This window comes from Kogia breviceps, chromosome 10 (assembly GCF_026419965.1).
Source record: "Kogia breviceps isolate mKogBre1 chromosome 10, mKogBre1 haplotype 1, whole genome shotgun sequence".
Lineage (NCBI taxonomy): Eukaryota > Metazoa > Chordata > Mammalia > Artiodactyla > Physeteridae > Kogia > Kogia breviceps.
In genome coordinates this window covers 37041042-37059242 of record NC_081319.1, presented here as the reverse complement: position 1 = coordinate 37059242, position 18201 = coordinate 37041042, and the positions used below count along the sequence as shown (strand labels likewise).

General features: G+C 55.4%; 1 protein-coding gene across 1 annotated transcript in view; it reads right to left on the bottom strand.

The window, feature by feature from the left end:
* Nucleotides 1-17867, bottom strand: part of POC1A (POC1 centriolar protein A) — a 72621-nt gene extending 54754 nt beyond the window's left edge. The window contains exons 1-7 of the mRNA XM_059075275.2: nucleotides 17482-17867; nucleotides 14877-14961; nucleotides 13714-13885; nucleotides 13179-13358; nucleotides 11690-11797; nucleotides 10167-10282; nucleotides 2350-2483 (exon numbers count right to left, since the gene is read on the bottom strand). Coding sequence (XP_058931258.1) covers nucleotides 2350-2483; nucleotides 10167-10282; nucleotides 11690-11797; nucleotides 13179-13358; nucleotides 13714-13885; nucleotides 14877-14961; nucleotides 17482-17703 — 1017 coding nt within the window. The 5' untranslated portion in view covers nucleotides 17704-17867. The remainder of the gene's footprint in view (nucleotides 1-2349; nucleotides 2484-10166; nucleotides 10283-11689; nucleotides 11798-13178; nucleotides 13359-13713; nucleotides 13886-14876; nucleotides 14962-17481) is intronic.
* Between the last annotated feature and the right edge of the window lie 334 nt (nucleotides 17868-18201).

Genomic DNA, 18201 nt, shown 5'->3' with positions numbered 1-18201 from the left:
GCCCTCCGACATCAGCCCAGAGACCAGACTCTTCCAAAAGAAAGCGCCCTGGAGGCAGAGAGGGCAAAGGAAGTGGGCCAGGTCTGCCCACGTCGCCCGCTTGAGAACCCAGCACTGAGCTGCCACCAGTGAGTGCATAGTGGTCTCACTACAGGTCTTGAGGGAGAGGAGGAGAAAGGGAGAGATCAGCTCTCCAGGAAGAGGAGAGGGGTTAAAGCTAGTGCAGGGCTCTGGCCAGCTCCTTCCTCCCAGAATTGGTCTGCAGAACCCCGAGGAAGCCAGGCCCTGGGGCTCCCACACCCTGCACCCCACAGTGGGGCTGTGTTATGGGTACTCCAGGAAGAAGAGCCCCTAAGACCCATGGCACACCAATGCTAAGTTTCTGTATTTGATAGGGACTTTGGGGGGTTGGAACAGAAACAAATGTGAGCCTCACACTCCAACTCCCACTTTCATCTGAGCGGGGAGAAGCCTACCGTGCTTCACCCAACCCTCCAAGTTCCACCCAAGACTCAACCTCCCTCTCCTGGTTTCCTAACACATCTCATGCCACCTCGGCTCTGCTGATGTCCCCTGAGAGTCTCCTGCTTCCCAGGCCACGAGCCCCAGGGGGTGGGACCACAACATCCATTTCATACCCCTGGTGCCCAGCCAGTGAGCTGGGAAGCGGATGATGAATGGATAAATGGACGGCAAGATGAACAGAGGTGAGCTCGCTTCTCCTTCTTCCCTCTTCCACTGGGCACTGTGAGTTTGGTGCCCTGAGGAAGAATTGATTTCTGAAGCCATTTCCCGTTCTCCACACCCCCAAACCACCACTGTCCCTCATCCTGTCTCCCACATTTCCAGGTTCAACAGAAGATAGGCAACTGCGTGGTTTCTCTTGGCCCCTGTCTCACTTCTCCCGGAGAACAACATCCACAGGTTTCCCATATGTGCTGATGCTGGGCCTGAACACAGGAATGGCCTTTTAGATGCCGCATTCAAGGCTTCTGAGGCTGAGAGGTGAGTCAGCTGTCTAAAGAACGTCCACAAGAAAGGAGAAAGTGCTCGGTGATCACTTGGTATGCGCCTGCCTGCATGGTGTTTCTGTGCATTGCTTTTCCTTCATTTTCGTGGGAGCAGGAGAGGTAGCAGTGTTCATGTGGTTTTCAAATGCCCTCCTGGTTATAAGATCGGAAACTGGTTGCATGTGAATCTAAGTAACTACTTGCCAAAGGGCTAACAAAAGTGGCTCCCCCACAGGCTGACAATAGGAGCAGCGATCACGCCAGTGCAACGGCCATAGGTGACACCTAGATGTGTCGACACCAGGGGAACAGGCCCGCTGGTCTGGCACACCAGACATTTCTCTGACAGAGAGGACCAGGGGTCACCATGGGCTGAGGGCAAGCAGCCTCCAGGTCCCAAGGAAGCAGAAGAAAAGGTCCGTGCCCCCATTCCAAGCCATGGCCAAGGCCCCATGCACTCTGACTCAGATGGCAGTGGGATCCAGAGGGCCCTGGGCCAGATGCCTCACACCCAGCTGCTGGCCCAAGAGACACACGCACCCCAGGGCTTCCCTCAGCCCTCAAGAGCCTGTGCCCGCTCTCCATCCCGTCTGCCCCTGCTCATGGGTGGAGAAGTGGACAAACTGAAATGCTCTGGTCTCCGCACCCGTGCCCCACTTGGGTGTGGCAACCACGTCCCATCAGGAGACACTCTGAGGACCACTCTGCTCAGCAGGAGACAGCTCAGCCACACCCAGGCCGGCTGCAGGGGAGGACTGCAAGCAGCCCACCGCCCACTGAGGCCCGTGCCCAGCTACTGCCCACAGAGGGGACCAGGCACCGATGTGTTGGTAAAAGACGCTCAGAGAGAAGGCCTCTCTCCCTCATTTCAATTCTAGGAATTCCCCAATGAATGTGCGGGAAGATTTCCCTCCTTCACACCCGCCTCTGCAAGACACCTGTTGTTTCTGCCTCCAAAGAGCCCCAGGAGGCCTGATGGCAATTCAGGGCATGAGTTCCAGGGCTCTACTCAATTGCTGGACCAAGTGATGCCTGAGGTCATTGGGGACAGATTCCATTCAGCCCCTGGGAAAAGTCTGTCAACCATGTCCAGAGGCCTCCGTTCTGACCCTCCACCCAACTGAACCCCTGTAGTCCCTTCTCAGCTGCAGCACCAGGCCCAGCACTTCTGCCAGAGGTCACAGGTCTTGTGGGTGGGAAACCTGCTTCTGCACCTCACCCCAATGTGCAGGCTGCGAGGGGACCACAGAACCCCTCCATCGGGCTCCAAGGGAAGGGCCACCTCAAGGCAGCGCCTCCACCCCACTCCATGCCACTCAGCCCAGGCCGACGCCCTCACCTGATGTCCATGGAGCGTGTAGAGCAGCCGGCCCTCCATGAGGTCCAGGATCTTCAGGGTTGAGTCGCTGGAGGCCGTGACCAAGTAGTTTCCCGACGGGTGGAAGGAGAGGGCGTTCACCGCCGCACTGTGCACTGGAGGAAGAACATCACTCAGGTGGGCTGGGAGGCCCACGAAGCCAGAAGACGGGCCAGAAGGCTCGGCACAGGTCTGGGCCAGGGCGGCCATCGCCCAGAGTTGCTATGAAGAGCCCCACAAGGACTTCCCAGGAGGGTGGCACAAACAAAGGACAGGAGGAGACTCCTCCAGAGAGGAGGGCAGGCAGCAGGAGATGCAGGGCAGGCGGGAGCACGTGTGGCAAAAGGCCAGAGAGATCAAGCTATTCCTCTGCCTCTCCCTCCTCACCAAGCAGTCAAGCTAGAGCCGAACAGAATGCTCAAACATAACACTCAATCTGTCTCACATGCTGCTACTTCAGGGAAACCAAATGGAAAAGAAAACCCCTGGAAATGCCAATATGATGCCCCTGCCCCAGAGGAAAGGATGGGCATGGGAGCAGAGGCGAGAAAACAGCTTAAGACACGCTCTCGGGAGCCACAGGCCCGGGTTCCAATCCCAGCCTCCTGACTGGCCTGCCCCGGGATGCTGAGCGAGCATCTTGACACACTGAGCCCATTTCTCCTTCTGTGGCACAGCACCCACAAGTTAGGGTGCTGTAGGCATGCTGCCAGGTGAAGCCTGTGAGGCCTCTGTACAGAGTGAGCCCTGATGTCCCTCTCCGCTACCCCAGGCATCCCATGCTACTCCAGGTCTTTCCATTTAACTCACTCGACAGCTCAAGCCCATCCACGATTCTTCCCCACCGCTCCAGTCCAAGCCCCACCATCCACGCTGGTGTCCCTCGCTCTCCAAGATCTGGCCACACCAGCCCTGTCAGCTCCCTAGCCGTGGGACCTTCCCACCCCTTGTTCCCCCTGGGCCGGGAAGACTCTTGCCCGCCTCTTCCCCAGACCCTGCAGCTCACTCATTGCTCAGAGTCACCTCCTCAGGGAAGCCTCCCTTGACCTCGCCATCAGGGTCACCCCCTTGTTTGGTCCCTCCTGAAGCACCATGAGTCTCTTCACAGCAGGGTTTTTACATTTATGTGCAGCTCTTTGGTTCCCGGCTGGGTCCCCCATGAGATCATGTGCTCCATCAGGCAGGGGGCTGTGTTGGGTCCTTGGCTCCTGGCTCAGTGCCTGACAGTTGGTCAGTAGGTGAACTAGACCCAGGCGGGCCACATGGGGACATCAACGTGTGGACCAGCCATATCATAGCTTAGAGTAGCTGCTGAGGAAGACCCAGGTGCCTTCGTACCCATTACCACAGGCTTCGTGAGCGAAACCAGAGGGGCTAGGATAACCATGACCCTGACAAGTCAGAACTACCACAAACATAAAGGCAAATTCTAAAACCAACCCCTCATCCTGGCACCGTGAGACTGCAGGAGCCACTGCTGGACCAGTAAACACACCCACCATGAAACGGCCCTCAGTAGAGCTGACGGAGGTACACAGAGCCCCTCAGACACCAGGCCAGCCGACGTGCAGACGTGCCAGGGAGTGTGGATTCACGTTCCCAAGCACACTTAGGGGAGACACTAGGGCTTTACATAACACGATCTTTAGGTCTAAACACTCTCTCAGCACCAGGAACTCCAAGAGATGGCCTGGAGTGGGGCTGACGGGGTCTCCAGAGCCAGCTCCTGGAGGCGGAGTCCAGAGCCCCACGGCCAGATGCTCTCCCACACTCAGGGCCATGAGGCAAGGGGCGGCACCCTCAGTGTTTACCAGAAATGGGGGCATGGAGAGAAGAGGAAAAAAGCCAGAGCCGACCCCAGCAAAACTGAACAGGCACCAGCCACAAGCAGCAGCAGAATGTTAGTGGCGCACAGGGTGTGCCCGTGACTCCCCACGTGTGGGGGGCACACCCACGTGTGCAGACCCAGAGGAAGGTGTGGACAGAAGCTCCAGACACAGAGCAGGGGTGCTCTCTGGGGAGGACAGGAATAGGGGGGACTTCTAATTATTACTCTATATACTTCCAGAAAATATTTTTTCAGCATTAGAATATAGTCACTATGGTTATACAACTGAGCAAATGATAAAAAGTGAATCCTTCCCTCCCCCCAAATGAGTGTGTCACGCCTGGGGAGGAGACCCAGGCTCTGCAAGCACTTCAGGCTGTGCTTCTACAGGCTGTGAGCCAGTGTGTGCTCCTGAGGGGCTAGCTGTGCTCGCCAGAACGCTGGTTCACACCTGCGGTGAGCAGGGGTAGGAGAGGGGCACACACACTGCGAGATCCCCCTGAGGAGTCCCACCCAACCCGGACCCCTCGGCCCACAGTAGGACAGCTTTGAGAGGCAGCTGCCCTCCATCTATCTCACCACGCCCCAGTCTCCCCTTGGGCCTCCTTCGATGCTGCTCCTGGCGCATGTGCCTCACTGAGCCTGGAGAAGGGCACGCTATTCTTGCTTCTGCAGCCCCTGGCAGACTGTGCTGGCATGAACGCCCCCCAGCCCCTCCCTGAGACAAAGCTGGCAGGGGACAGCCAGCAGCAGCGTGGATCGGGGGAGGCGAGCTCAGGGAACACAGGGCTTGCCCAGCACCAGCAGGGCGGCAGGGGCAGGGTGTGGTTACCATGCCAGGTTCTCCCACCTGGTCAAGCCCACCCAAGGGAGGGAACTGCCGCCCATCCCCCCACCCGGCCCAGGGAAGCATGCCGGAGGCCCTGCTCCACTATAAATGGCAGGAATAGCTAAGGCCTCTTGGCTGGGCTAGAAATATCTGGAACCATTTACTCCAAAACAGGGCTCAGCCTGGCAAGCCAGGCTTTTGGGAATGTGCCAGCCCCACCTTTTCCCACTCACTCTCCTGCCTCACCCACCGGCCCCACCAGTCTGGAGCAGCCTCTCTGGCTCTGCCGAGGGTGGGGCTGTACCAGGGAGGCCTCATAGAATCAGCCCTGCGTGACAGTCTCCCACGGAGGCCCAGCTGCCCCATGAGAGAGTGAGCCTCCCGTCACGAAGCCCTGAGCAGTGACGGCAAACAAACAATCCACTTTTCACCAAGCCCAAAGTTGCAGGCCCTCCACCTAGCTCCATGGCAGACATGGGTGACAGCTGATGGCAGGCTGCCATTTGGGCACAATGTGGGCTACACCCCACCCCCACCGCGACCCCAAGAAGGGATTCCAACTCAGGGCCAGAGATGTACCAGTGTCAATGTTCTATAGGTCACCAGGATGCCGGGGAAGGTGCGACTGAGGCCACTGCAGACCCTGCCCCCAAGTACTGGGAACGGGCCACAGCCTGCGGGCAGCAGGTGGCCTAAGGAGAGACCTGGCTATCCACAAGCTGCCCGCACAGCTCTGCTTGTAGAACCCTCAGCAAATCTGGACCACTGCCCAGTGGGTTCCAAACTGGCCATGGGGCCCACAGAGATCCACAGGTGCCCAAGGTGCCCAAGCAGGAGGTCTCCTTCTGGGGCAGGCCACGCCAGCACCGAGCCCCACCACATGCCCACCACAAGGGGCTTGGCTTGCTCTGCCAAGGTGGCCTCTCACAACGCACAACTGGCATTACCAGTGACACAGTGGCTGTGGGCTCACAAGAGGCTATGGGTTCGCACAGTGAAGGTGCTCTGACACCAGCAGCAAAGGACACTCCGAACAGTCATCTCGCGAATGTCGTAGGAACACCCGCTCAGGGACGGTGGGCGAGAGCCGGTGAGTTGGCCAGAGCAGGTGGGATGGTGCACTGCCTCCTGATCAACCCTTTTGGTCTCCAAACGCCAAAAAGGGTGCAGGCCTGCCCTGCTGGTTGCACAGCGGCTTTAAAACCCTCTGTGACCATGTCTGGGGTAGGGAGGGTGTCCAGGGACGTGCTAAGGACCAGTGGACAGAGAAGCTGGGACTCTAAGCTCTAACTGGAGTTTCTGGAGAGAGCCAAGACAAGGCCTCTCGGGGGCCTCAGGCAAGTAAATGACTAGAATCAACACGGTGTGAGGAACCCATAGCTTCCCAGCTGCGTGACCTGGGCAAGCCTCAAACACCCCATCTGTGAAATGGGGAGTAGCCCTGCCCTGCTGACCACTCAGGCCTGTCCCTGGATAATGAACCCCAAGTGCCTGGAAAGCGCAAAGCACATTAAGGGATCCGGGACAGAGCTGCTGCTGCTCAGATGTCTGAACAGTCTTAGTGTGGGCTCAGAGCATCCGGAGCCTAACCCACCTCCATGGGGACTGGCACTCCCGGGGCTCCAGGGACCCACCAACTCCTTGCTGAATTGGGAAATCAGAACTGCTCCCTGCAGTGATAGGCCAGAGCAAGAAACTCCTCGCCTGAGACAAATGGTGCCAGCTGCCTGCTGTAGCCCAGAGTGATTCCAACAACCCAACATGGGACCGGAAGTGCCCTCCACGGAGCAAGATCATGGCGGCTGGCCACAGGCTGGCTGGGCTTGCTGGCCACACATTTGCAGTATCATGAACCAATTTCTCTCAGATGAGCCCAACAGCCTTATGCGCCCAAAGCCCAATCAGGGAAGACACTGGATGTCACTGTCCTTAAACACTTCCCCCTGGGTGTCCTAGGGGTCAGGGACAGAAAACAGCTCAGGTGCCTGCTACCGGGGGGCTGGGAGCCCTACTTGGGGAATCAGCTTCCCAAGAGATCCCCCGGCACCTCTTCTGGGTGGGGGGACAGCTGCTACTCAGGGGCTAGGAGAGTCTCTCAGGTAGAAGGTTCTGCCACGGAGCTCTCGAGGGGAGGTGCTGAGCACACCTGACCAGGTCCCTCCCCAGCAAACAGGGTGAGGGCTGTCCCCCGCAACCAATGAGTTCAGACCTGCCAGGCCCTCCTTGAGCCCTGGAGGCTGAGCCCAGAGGTGGTGGGATGAGTCTGCTGCCTTGTGAATACCCACCGTGTGCCATGCATTGGGCAGGGAGCTCAGAGGGAGCTGGGTTATTTATGGGGTGCTCCAGGCCCCCCGAGGCCTCTGGTCTCTATTAGGGGTGGCTTAGGAATAAGATGCTGCAGGCTCGCTGAGTGGCTCTATCACAAGAGGAAACGACAGCAGCAAAAACAGACTGAAATCTCACTGTGGAGCCTGTCAGCCTCATGCACCTCAGGTCCCCTCAGGACTTGACCTCTGATGCTATCTGAGTCCACCCCCACCCCTGGGCCCTGCCAGTCACTGATCTCCCACCCCACCCACTGCCAAGCCTGCTCCCCCAGGAATCTCTCCCCAGCACCCTCCACTCTCCTCAGCTGCTCTGCATCATGCCCCCCCGACCGCCCTCTTTAGGAGACCCTGCTTTCCTTCAGTCCCCTGGCTCTGCTCTCCTCAGCCCTCCATCACGGGAAAGCGGGCTCCCCCTGCTCACTCTGGCTGCTTGTGGACCTTTTTCTTCCACAGCCCCTCAATCACAGGGATGCAGGATGTGGCCTCAACCCTTCTCACACCCCAGATCCCTAGGCCCAGCTGGCTCCTCCACCCCATAGCATCAGCTTCTGCCTCTATTCAATCTCCAAAACCCAGCCCCTGGGCCTGACCCCTGCCATACTCTGATGCCCAGCTCTCACTTGACATCGGGCATTGACAGCCCACCCACCAGTCACCTAGGCACGTGGCTTCCTACCCAAGCAGGCTCTCAGCACTGCTGTCCTCTCAGATGCCCCTCACCCTTTCACCCCTCTCCCAGCACTTTCAGCCAGGCTGCATCTTCGGGACCCTGGGCTAGAGCATGGCATTGAAGGCCCTCCCCTGCAGGTACCTGTTGCTGCACCTCACCAACACCAGACCTAGGTTCCTGATCCATCAGAGGTGGGCCTGGACTCTCCCAGGGTTACCTGGAGATTCTCTTCACCAGTATCAAGATTTATGTGGTACAAACCATGTACCCAGTAGTGTATTGTAATCCTCATGTGGATTCTCCCATCAGATCCTCACAAACCCCATAAGGCAGGCTACCACCACCCCTTCACAGGCAGGAAACAGAGCCCATACTCCTAACTACTGCTCTGCCTCATCACCTCCCTTCCCGTCTCTCCCTGTCCAAGCCCTCCCTCCTGACCCCACACTCAGAGGTGGCCTTCCCGCCCAGCACTTCTCTGCAACTCCAACCTTCCACCCAGTGAGCTATGCAGATGTACCCAGTCTTCAACTCAGGCCTGACCCAGAACAGGAGGAGAAAGGCCTTTGAGCCTGAAGGAGAGAAGGGAGAGGCGTGGTCTCCAAGTAGAGGGCAGATCCTGCTGGGGCTCTGTTCAGGAAGCCTCTGTCTGAAACAGCATCAGTGACAAACCCCAGGACTCCCTGTTGAGGAAAGAACCATTCTCATGGCTGGCCCCTGCCACCTGGTGGTGGTGTACAGTACTGCAAGCCTGGACCAACTGGGCCTGCCTTGCTGGGAGACCAGACCTCCTGAGACTCAGCATCACTGTCACTGTCACTAACACTGTGCCTTGTTCCTGTTTTGTGTGAGGCACTCTGTAAGTTCTTGTCATGGACCAACTCATTACCCTCCCAACACCACCTAAGAAACAGGCCTTACCATTGTGCCGGGGGCCCAGAGAAGTCAAGTAACCTGCCCAAAGTCACACAGCTAAAAATGCTGAAGCTGGGTACAGAGCCACCCTCCACCATGCGCTTTTGAAGACCAGGATCCACTCCCCCTTCTTGGAAGGTCTGTTCTCTCAGTTACCCCAAGAAAGTCCTGGCCTCAAACATCTGAGAATTGGAAGGGCTTTGTGGGGGGTGTTAAGGGGAGAGCTCTGAACTCCATGCCCCACACCTTTCTCCAGATATGTCCTTCCCATTTTCAGGTGTGAATTTTGGAAGTGAGCCCACGGATTTGAAACCTAATCCCAAGTCAACAACCACAGTTCTTCAAACAACGCCAGCTCTCACTCTCTCTGACAGCCCTGAGCCCCCAGGCCTGCCCACCCATTCTGCCCCCTGCACAACTCCCAGTTCCTCCTGTGGCCCCTCACCAGCTCCCTTCCCTGGGCCCCATCCCCACAACTGGGGTGACTTAGGACTCTGCCTAGTCATACCCGCTCTGAGGCCAGTTCCATATCCCAGTACCTTCAGTTCTCTCATGGTAAGCTCACCCAAGTCTGCCCCCACCCCCACCTCCCTCCAGCAGCCTGATATCAGCCCACAACGACAACCCGCTGCCCTGCCTTCCAAGGGCTATAATTAAATATATATATGAATAAGAGGACACGGCACCGGGGCTGGCTTCCAAGCCTGGCCCCCTACCAAATCGACCCTCCATGTGGCTCACGGCTCCACATCTGTGGATGACACCGTGGAACCAGAGGTGGCCAAGGTCCCACCAACACTGACCTCTTTTGACAGACCTGTCTCCTTCACCACCTCCAGGGCTATCACCTTGGCCCTGGAGGACAGAGCCTCCATTACAGGGGGAGGTGAGTCGCATGGGCAGCCCCTGAGAAGTGCCCCTCAAGAGGAGCCCTGGCCAGAGCCCCACTGAGAGCCCCCATCTGGACCCCAGTGTGCATGAGGTTCTGCCACCTCATAAGTGGGCACCAAAGGGCTGGTGGATGCCAGTTAGTACCACGCTGTATCTCCGGGCCAAGGTTCCAGGACAGCCACGCCATAGACTACCCACCCCTGAAGATCCCAACAGACCCAGGACTCCCCCCTAACCCCAAGCCAGCCACAGCTGTCCTCAGGCCCATTTAAGCCCTGCAGCCAAGAGCCGGACACCTGGCATGACACAGTCCCACTGCAGCCGCTCGGGGACACTCACGCTGATAGTGCTGCAAGAGTCGGTGAGTCCGCACGTCCCACACCTTCACCGTGTTGTCCATGCCGGCGGCGGCGATGCACGTGCCGCTGGGGTGGAAGTCCACGTAGGTGACAAAGCTGGAAAGGGGGCCACCGCATGCTGTAGGAGGTCTGCCCCGGCTCAGAACAGACCCCCAAACATCCAGCACATCCCCATCCCCACACACCTGCTCACACTCTTCCCTCAGCCCAGAATACCTCCCTACTGCCCTGTATCTTTACCAGGCAGCCAAGGGAGAACAAGAAGGAGAGGGTGAGAACAGAGGCTAGCAGTGACCTGAGGGGTATTTACCAGGGAGCAAGTCTCAGCACCAACTTCTAAATGCGAGCAGAGAAAGTGGTCTTCAGACCAAAGGTCAGCCAGCTGCTCGGGTGCTTTCAGTTAGAGCTGGTGCCCCTACCAGAGCAGGAAGTAGGGCAGGCCCTGCCAGCTGAGGCCCAGACATCAAGGGCCAGCAGGGTCTCAGAACCACTGGCTCACCTATTTCAAGAAGACAAGCCAAGGGCCCTCAATATACTCATATGTGACACCCAGGCTGGTATCATGGCCAGCCCTCAGGAGGGACCTTACCTGGGGCTCCCAGCCTAACAAGGGGCAGACGCTGGGGTTCATCTAGGAACCCAGATTGGGTGAGTCCCTGCTCAAATGCAGGCTCATCCCTCTCAGTGATGCGGCATAATATGAACAGCCACCATCCACTACAAGAACCTGGTTAGCCTTTCATTTATAAAGTCATCACCAAGGAGAACAGCCTTTTGGGGGTCTGGGTTCAACTTCTTTAGACAGACGTGTCACAATTTTGAGAACTAGAAAGTGAAGGGAAAAGAGAGGCCTCGAGAGTTTCATGCCTTTATCTTTATTCCTGTCCTGCACCTAGGTTCTTCATAAACATTTTTTTTTTTTAGATTCCATATATATGTGTTAACATATGGTATTTGTTTTTCTTTAAGACGCAGACGTAGAGAATGGACTTGAGGACACGGGGAGGGGGAAGGGTAAGCTGGGACGAAGTGAGAGAGTGACATGGACATATATACACTACCAAATGTAAAACAGATAGCTAGTGGGAAGCAGCTGCATAGCACAGGGAGATCAGCTCAGTGCTTTGTGACCACCTAGAGGGGTGGGATAGGGAGGGTGGGAGGGAGATGCAAGAGGGAGGAGATATGGGGACATATGTATATGTATAGCTGACTCACTTTGTTATAAAGCAGGAACTAAGACACCATTATAAAGCAATTATACTCCAATAAAGATGTTTAAAAAGAGTTTCATGCCTTGAGGTTAAGCACTCTTACTGTTTGTGGGGATGGGGATGAGGCAGAAACTTCCGCCCACACGTGAAAAGATACAGAGCCAGGGAGCAGCAGAGACATGGTGGTGGGCCCCAACTGCCGCCACCGGAGGCCACTAGGGCCTCTTCAAGCCCAGGTCTCTGCTTTTCTCGAGCGCCTACAGGTGGAGGACAGGGTCTGGGGACTCACCTGCCGTGCTCACAGTACGAGTGGACACACTCCCGGCTGGTCTTGTCCCACACCTTGACAGTCTTGTCATCACTGGCAGACACGATGAGCCGCCCATCCGGGGAGAACCTGAACCAGGCGGGGCACAAGTCACATCACCAGTCAACAGACATCACGGGCACCACACACCATCTTTCACAGTCACCCTTCCTGAGCTGCCTACCACCTGACTTCAGGAACCCACCTGGGCCACATGCCCTGCTCTGTGATCCTGGGCAAATGGCTTTCTCTCTGAAAGATGGGTCAGAAGGGTGCCTACCTCCTGGTAAGAAGGTAGGCAATAGCGTCACACACGACGCCCCAGCACTGCACATGGCAACATGCGTGCTGACTGCTGGTACTTGGCATCATTATCCTGTTCCCAGGTGCCCTGAATCGACATCTAACTCTGAGAATGGGTCAGCAAAACCAACCTGCTAACAAAAAAGGAGTGGATGTTCTGGGGACCCACCACCAAAGGCCTGGTGTGATTTCAATACTTGTTTGCTGGCAGGGGCCCTCCTATTCTCGGGAGCCCAACGGTGAGGGCCTCTCAGAGCAATCAGGGACCTCCCAGGACAGAGGAACAAGGGCCCTGGAGAACAAGTAACTTCATGGGGTCCCCAGAAGAACACAGCTCAACAGTCCCCAACCTCTGACTCCTATAGTTTCCCAGTGTCCCCAGACACCCCATCCTCTTCCTCCAGAGCACAGAGATTCGACACGTGAGATCTCTGTTGAAAGGAGCAGAATAAGCGAGAAGCAGGCACAGCTGTGTCTGCAATTCTTAGACCTTGAAAGGTGCTTTGAATCAGCTGGCCCCCATCCCCACAGCAATGGCCCCCACACCAAAGGGAAGACCAGCTTCCAGACCAATCCCTCTCAGAAGCCTGGGCCCCCATCTGGCAGCTCTGAAGCAAAATCAACCTCTGAGGAGCAGAACGTCCTCAGAGGAAAGTAGGCAAGCCTTAGTGCCAGACACTCGGCTTCCAACCCCAGCTCTGCCACTTACTCCCGATGTGCCCCACGGCAAGATACTACACTATTCTGAGCCTCAGTTTCTTCATCTGCAAAATGGCAACAATGCCACCTACTTGCGGGACTGCCATGAGGAGTTAGAAGAAAATGTCTAGTGGTGGTACTGACGTTATCTTGTTGTTGTTGCTATTGCTAATAAGTGGCCCCTGATGACTTACCTTGGGCTGCATCAGCACAGACGTCAGGGGTCAGTCGTGGCTGACAATGGACTAACTTACCTGTCATGCATTAGCTCAGTGAAGCTTGGACAACTTACAATGTGACAACTATTACTGTTCTTTTTCACACATAAGGAAGTTGAGTTGATAAAGAAAAGTTGATAAAGAGTGGCTAAGTAACTTGTCCAAGGTCATGGTGCTAGCACCTGGCAACTCCTCTGTGCTCTCCAACCCCCGGGGTCCCTCCAGCGGTCTCCAGGTAGGACACTACTCACTTGGCACAGCGGACCCAGTTGATGTGCTGGCTCAGGGAGAACAGGAATTTCTGGCGATGAGTTGACCACACCTTGACTGTCTTGTCGTCGGAGGCTGTCACAAAGGACTGGCCATCGCTGCAGAAATGGACGCTCCTCACTGTGGCCGTGTGTGCACGAAACACGGTTGACTCACCTTTGCTGCAGGGATGGGTATTCAGAGTCAGGAAACCCATAAACCCGTAACAGCAACATAAGAGCACATCGAAGCCCTCCCCACCCCCTCAGAACCCTCCCAAAGTAAATCCAGGCTTGAGTGCCTCAGTCCCCAAAAAGGGAAGCCAGAGCCTCACCCACGTGCAAGCAGCATCAGGTGGGATCCCTTCCAGGATGGCTGGGGTCAGCCCAGAATCTCCCTATTGGCCCTGAGGGGAGGGCCCCGACTGAAGCCCCAGCTTCTGATGGTACCTCCTCGGAAGTAGGGCAGATGTCCCACTGTGACCAGTCCAGCACCAGGGCCCAGACTCAGACAAGCCACTCCAAGTCTTTAACTCACACGTTGGGTACCCAGATGCGGACAGTCTTGTCGCGGGAGCCCGAGGCAAGCAGGTGTCCGGAAGGGGAGAAGTTCACACAGGTGACGGTGTCCTTGTGGCCGGCAAAGCGGTAGGCACGTGACTGGGGCTTCATGTGCCACACCATGAGGCATGAGTCCATGGAGCCACTGGCTGAGGAGAGAGCAGATGCCATGACGCTCCGCTCAAGCAGGCCCGGAGCCTCCACCAGGATGCTGGAGATGGGCAGGGGGTGGGGTGTGGGCAGCAGGGACAATCCAGCTCTTCCTTCTCCATGGGGACAGGCCACACCTCCAGTGACTGCTGAGCAGGAGTTCGGAGAGCCTAGGGCCTGTCACCACTCCAGGCAGCAGGCCCACACGGCAACCGGCTGTAACCGAGGGTCCCAGGTCTCCCCACAGACACACTCTGCGGCTCGAGAGAGCAAGTCCTTGCAAAACTGGGGAGCCAGCTCAATCCAGTGGCCTTTTTACCATTAAGAGGACCCATCAGAAGCCTAGTGGAGGTCCCCAAAATAGGCCAAAAATGACTTCAGTTTCCTCTTAATCTCCAGCGTATCACGAGAGCAGCAGCTTCTGGCAGGGGACCTTGACCATTAGATGAAGGGGGAGCCTCATCCATAGAAACAAGAAAGCTGCAGCCATGACAGCCGTGTATGAACCCACAGGTGGCCAAGGAGGGAGCACTCGGCTGCAGCATAAGGGCAGTGGGGGGAAGGGAGCACCCGGCTCTGCTCCCCATCCTTCTCAGTGGTGGGCGTCTTCAACAAGGACGTGTGCCCGTGGTAATGTGGACAACAGAATCAATAAAGACCCAAGGAAAAAGCCACTGTTTAGGGCTCATTCTGCAGGCCAGACCTGACAGGTGGATGGGGTACAGGGAAAAGCCCAGAACCGGGTCCTAACTTCAAAGGCTGTGTGACCTTAGCAAGGCCCCCAAACTTTCTGAGCCTCACACTCCACATGCAGAATGGAGCTCATAAAGCCTGCCGCCCAGAGAGCTGGCCGGCTGAAGCAGGAGGTAGGTCTAGACAAAGCACCTGGGTCCTCGCTGTGCCCTGCTCCCCCAACACCATACCTGCCGGGTAGAAACGCAACCTTCTCAGCTCATAACCTAGTGCCTAGGACAAGATGCCTCTTCTTACCCAGCTGCTTCGTGTTGAGACTGAAGTCCACACAGGTAACTGCATCCCGGTGGCCCTTAAAATGCCTCTCCAGCGAGGGGTCCTCCTGAGGGAGAGCCAGGATCAAATATGTGAAGCCTGGATGAGGAAGGGGCTTCCCCAGGGCCAAGACACTTCCTGTAACAGCCGGCAGCATTTAAAAATGCTCAAGGCATGATCTTGTATACAGAAAATCCTAAGGAATCACTAAAAAAATCTATTAGAACTAATAAACAAGTTCAGCAAGCTTACAGGATACAAAATCAATATACAAAAATCAAGTACACCAACACTGAACAATGTGAAAAACAAAAGTATGATAACAATTCCATTTATGATACGTAAAAAAGAACAAAATACTTAGGAATAACTTAACAAAAGAAGTGCAAGACATATGAGAACTAAAAAACATCATTGAAAGAAGTATAGAAAGACCTAGATAAATGGGAAGACATCCCATGTTCATAGTTTGGAAAACAATATTGTTAAGATGAAATACTCCTCAAATTGATCTACAGAGTGAAGAGAATCCCTTTCAAAATCTCAGATGCCTTTCTTTTGCAGAAATTGACAAGCTCATCCTAAAATTCACATAAAATGTAAAACAGCCAGAATAGACAAAACAACGTTTAAAAATAAAAACAAAAACCAGACACTGTAGAAAGCAATTTGGTAGTTCTGCAAAAAGTTAAACACAGAGTTATCAAATGATCCAGCAATTGTAGGTAAATACCCATAAGAGTTGAAAGCATTTTCACACAAAAACTTGTACACAAATGTTCATAGCAGGATTATTTATAATGGCCCAAAAGTGGACAAACCTTAATGTTCATCAACAGATAAATGGATAAACAAAATGTGGTATATTCATACAACAGAATATTATTCAGTCATAAAAAGGAATGAACTACTGACACGCTACAACACGGATAAACCTTGAAAACATTATGCTAAGTGAAAGAAGCCAGACACCAAAGGCCACATTTTGTCTGATTCCAATTATATGAAATGTCCAGAATAGGCAAATCTATAAAGATAGAAAATAGATTAGTGGTTGACAGGGAGTGGGCAGGGGCGGTGGAGGGGGGGCAGTCAGGAAGAAGGGGAGCGACTGCTTAAATGGGTATGGGTTTCTCTTTGGGGTGACAAAAATGTTCTGGAAATAGACAGTGACGGTTGCACAATATTGTGAGTGTACTAAAAACCACTAAATTTTACACTTCAAAAGGGTGAATTTTATGGTATGTGAATAATATCTCAATAAAGTTATTTTTCGAAAGACCCAAGAAGAGAAAATGGGGACTTTCAGCACCCCCATCTCTGGAATCAGATCCCATACCTTCAGTCCCACTGCGGACCGGCCAGTGAACCCAAAGGTCAGCCCTGAATAAGCCTCCAGTGGCTTTACGACCATCTCCATTCCACCCAACATCAGAGAAGTAGTAGCTTAGGAAGACATGGAGATAATATTCCAGATTTCTCTCCATCCAACAGCAATTCATGTTGGAGAATTATAGTCCAGCCATGCAGACATCTCCCCCTATTCCAAATACCTTAAACCTCAAAGAAGCATTTGGGGGGCACCAGGGAGCCCAGCAAAGCCTCCTCTTGAGGAAAAAACGGCCTTGGGGGCAGAACAAGGACTGCAGGGAGTTGTAACCAGAACAAAGGCTCCCGTGGCCCCTTGCCCAGCTCCACCCCACAACACACCAGCCTGAGTCCTCCTTTCAACAAGAGAAGGAATGGCAGCTGGAGGAGGGCGGGGAACTGAGCAGAAACTGCTCTACCTGAGCTTGTTGGAAGAATAAGGGTAAAACAGTGCACCCTCCAGAGGCAAGTTCAGATCCGCCCCTAACCAGGGGACGCCTGAAATCTCCCGCCCTCTCTTCCAATCCCACAGGCTTGTTGGTTCCTCATCTCCCCCAAAAGTGGTTTATATATTGGGGTGGGGAGTGAAACACCACTAGAGATCAAAAGGCCTAGTTCCTAGTCTGGGCCCTCTGCTCACATGCCCAGACACCCAAGGAAGCCCAACAGGCCACCACCCAGGGTCCTTGACTTTCAACCCAGCCAGAGGACCAGGCAGGTTCAGGTTCAAAACAACCTCTCAAAAAGAGGGACTTTGGAGTGCTCCCCTCTGGCCTCAGGAAGAACCTGGGACTCAGAGTGGGCAGTCTGGCCCAGGTCACACTGCAGGCCTAGGCCGTCCCGGGATTCCCGGGGGCCTGCTGTTCCCACACGTCGGAACAGGGTGCACCCTCAACAAACCCCCATTCAGCCATCCACTGCTCAGGATAAGGAGACAGAAGCCAGAGAGGCCCGGCGCTGGCCCCAGGTCACACCTCCAGTCGGGCCATACAAGTGTCTCCCCCGCTAGGGGGAGATGCAAATCCTGGGGGCAGAGGCTGATTTGTTAGCTCCGGTAGCCCAAACAGAGCCTGGCTCGCAGGAGGCGTTCACCAGATGCCCGGACTCAGTGCCCCCTGCACAGACGGTAAACTGGGGCCAGAGAAGACCGGCTCGGAACCCTTCGTCCAGCTAGGCGGGGAGACTAAAGCCTGGGCGGCCGCAGTTGGCAGAAACTTACCAGGCAGGGCGCGGCCATGGCGGGGCCAGGGGCGCCCAAGGCGCCAGAGAAGCCCGAGGAATCAGCGGCTGCAGTTGCGTCCCGTTCAGTTTCCGCGCCCCCAACCGCCGCCAATAGCAACGCGGGTCGCTTCGCCTCGCCCCGCCCACCGCGATTAAAGGAGTCGCGGCGCCTCGGCTTTTTGTCCCCTGACTGGAAGGAGAGCTGTATGGCCGGCTCCATGGTCTCCGCGTCCTGCGCCCCCAGGCCAGGCAGCCTACAGACGGCGCCGCCAAAGTCCTCTGTCCACCGTCACTCATTCCCCCTGAGAAATTAAGAAGTCCAGAATGAAACGTTCGCCCCACCGACCCGTAGCCCGGCTAACGAGACAGCGAGCACAGCCTTCTGGGAAATGCAGTTCCAAGACGCCCTCATCCTTGTGTCTGGAGGAAAGTGGGACTACATTTCCCAAGATGCCATGAGGGCGGGGCCGTGAATAACAACCCGAAGTGAACGCTTTAAGGATCCCGGAAGTGGAGATCCTTAAAGCGTTCACTTTAGGCTGTAATTGTGGCTCATTGTGTTTGTGTTCTCTTCAAGCGCCCGCAGGCCGGCTTTTCTCTCAGTACCCCATTAAAAGCCAATTATTCACCCTTCGGGAATTCTTTAAATAGTTCGCTCCTCCGAACGCGCTTAAAACAGGTATCGATTTGAAAGAACACTAGTCACTCGGAATCACAT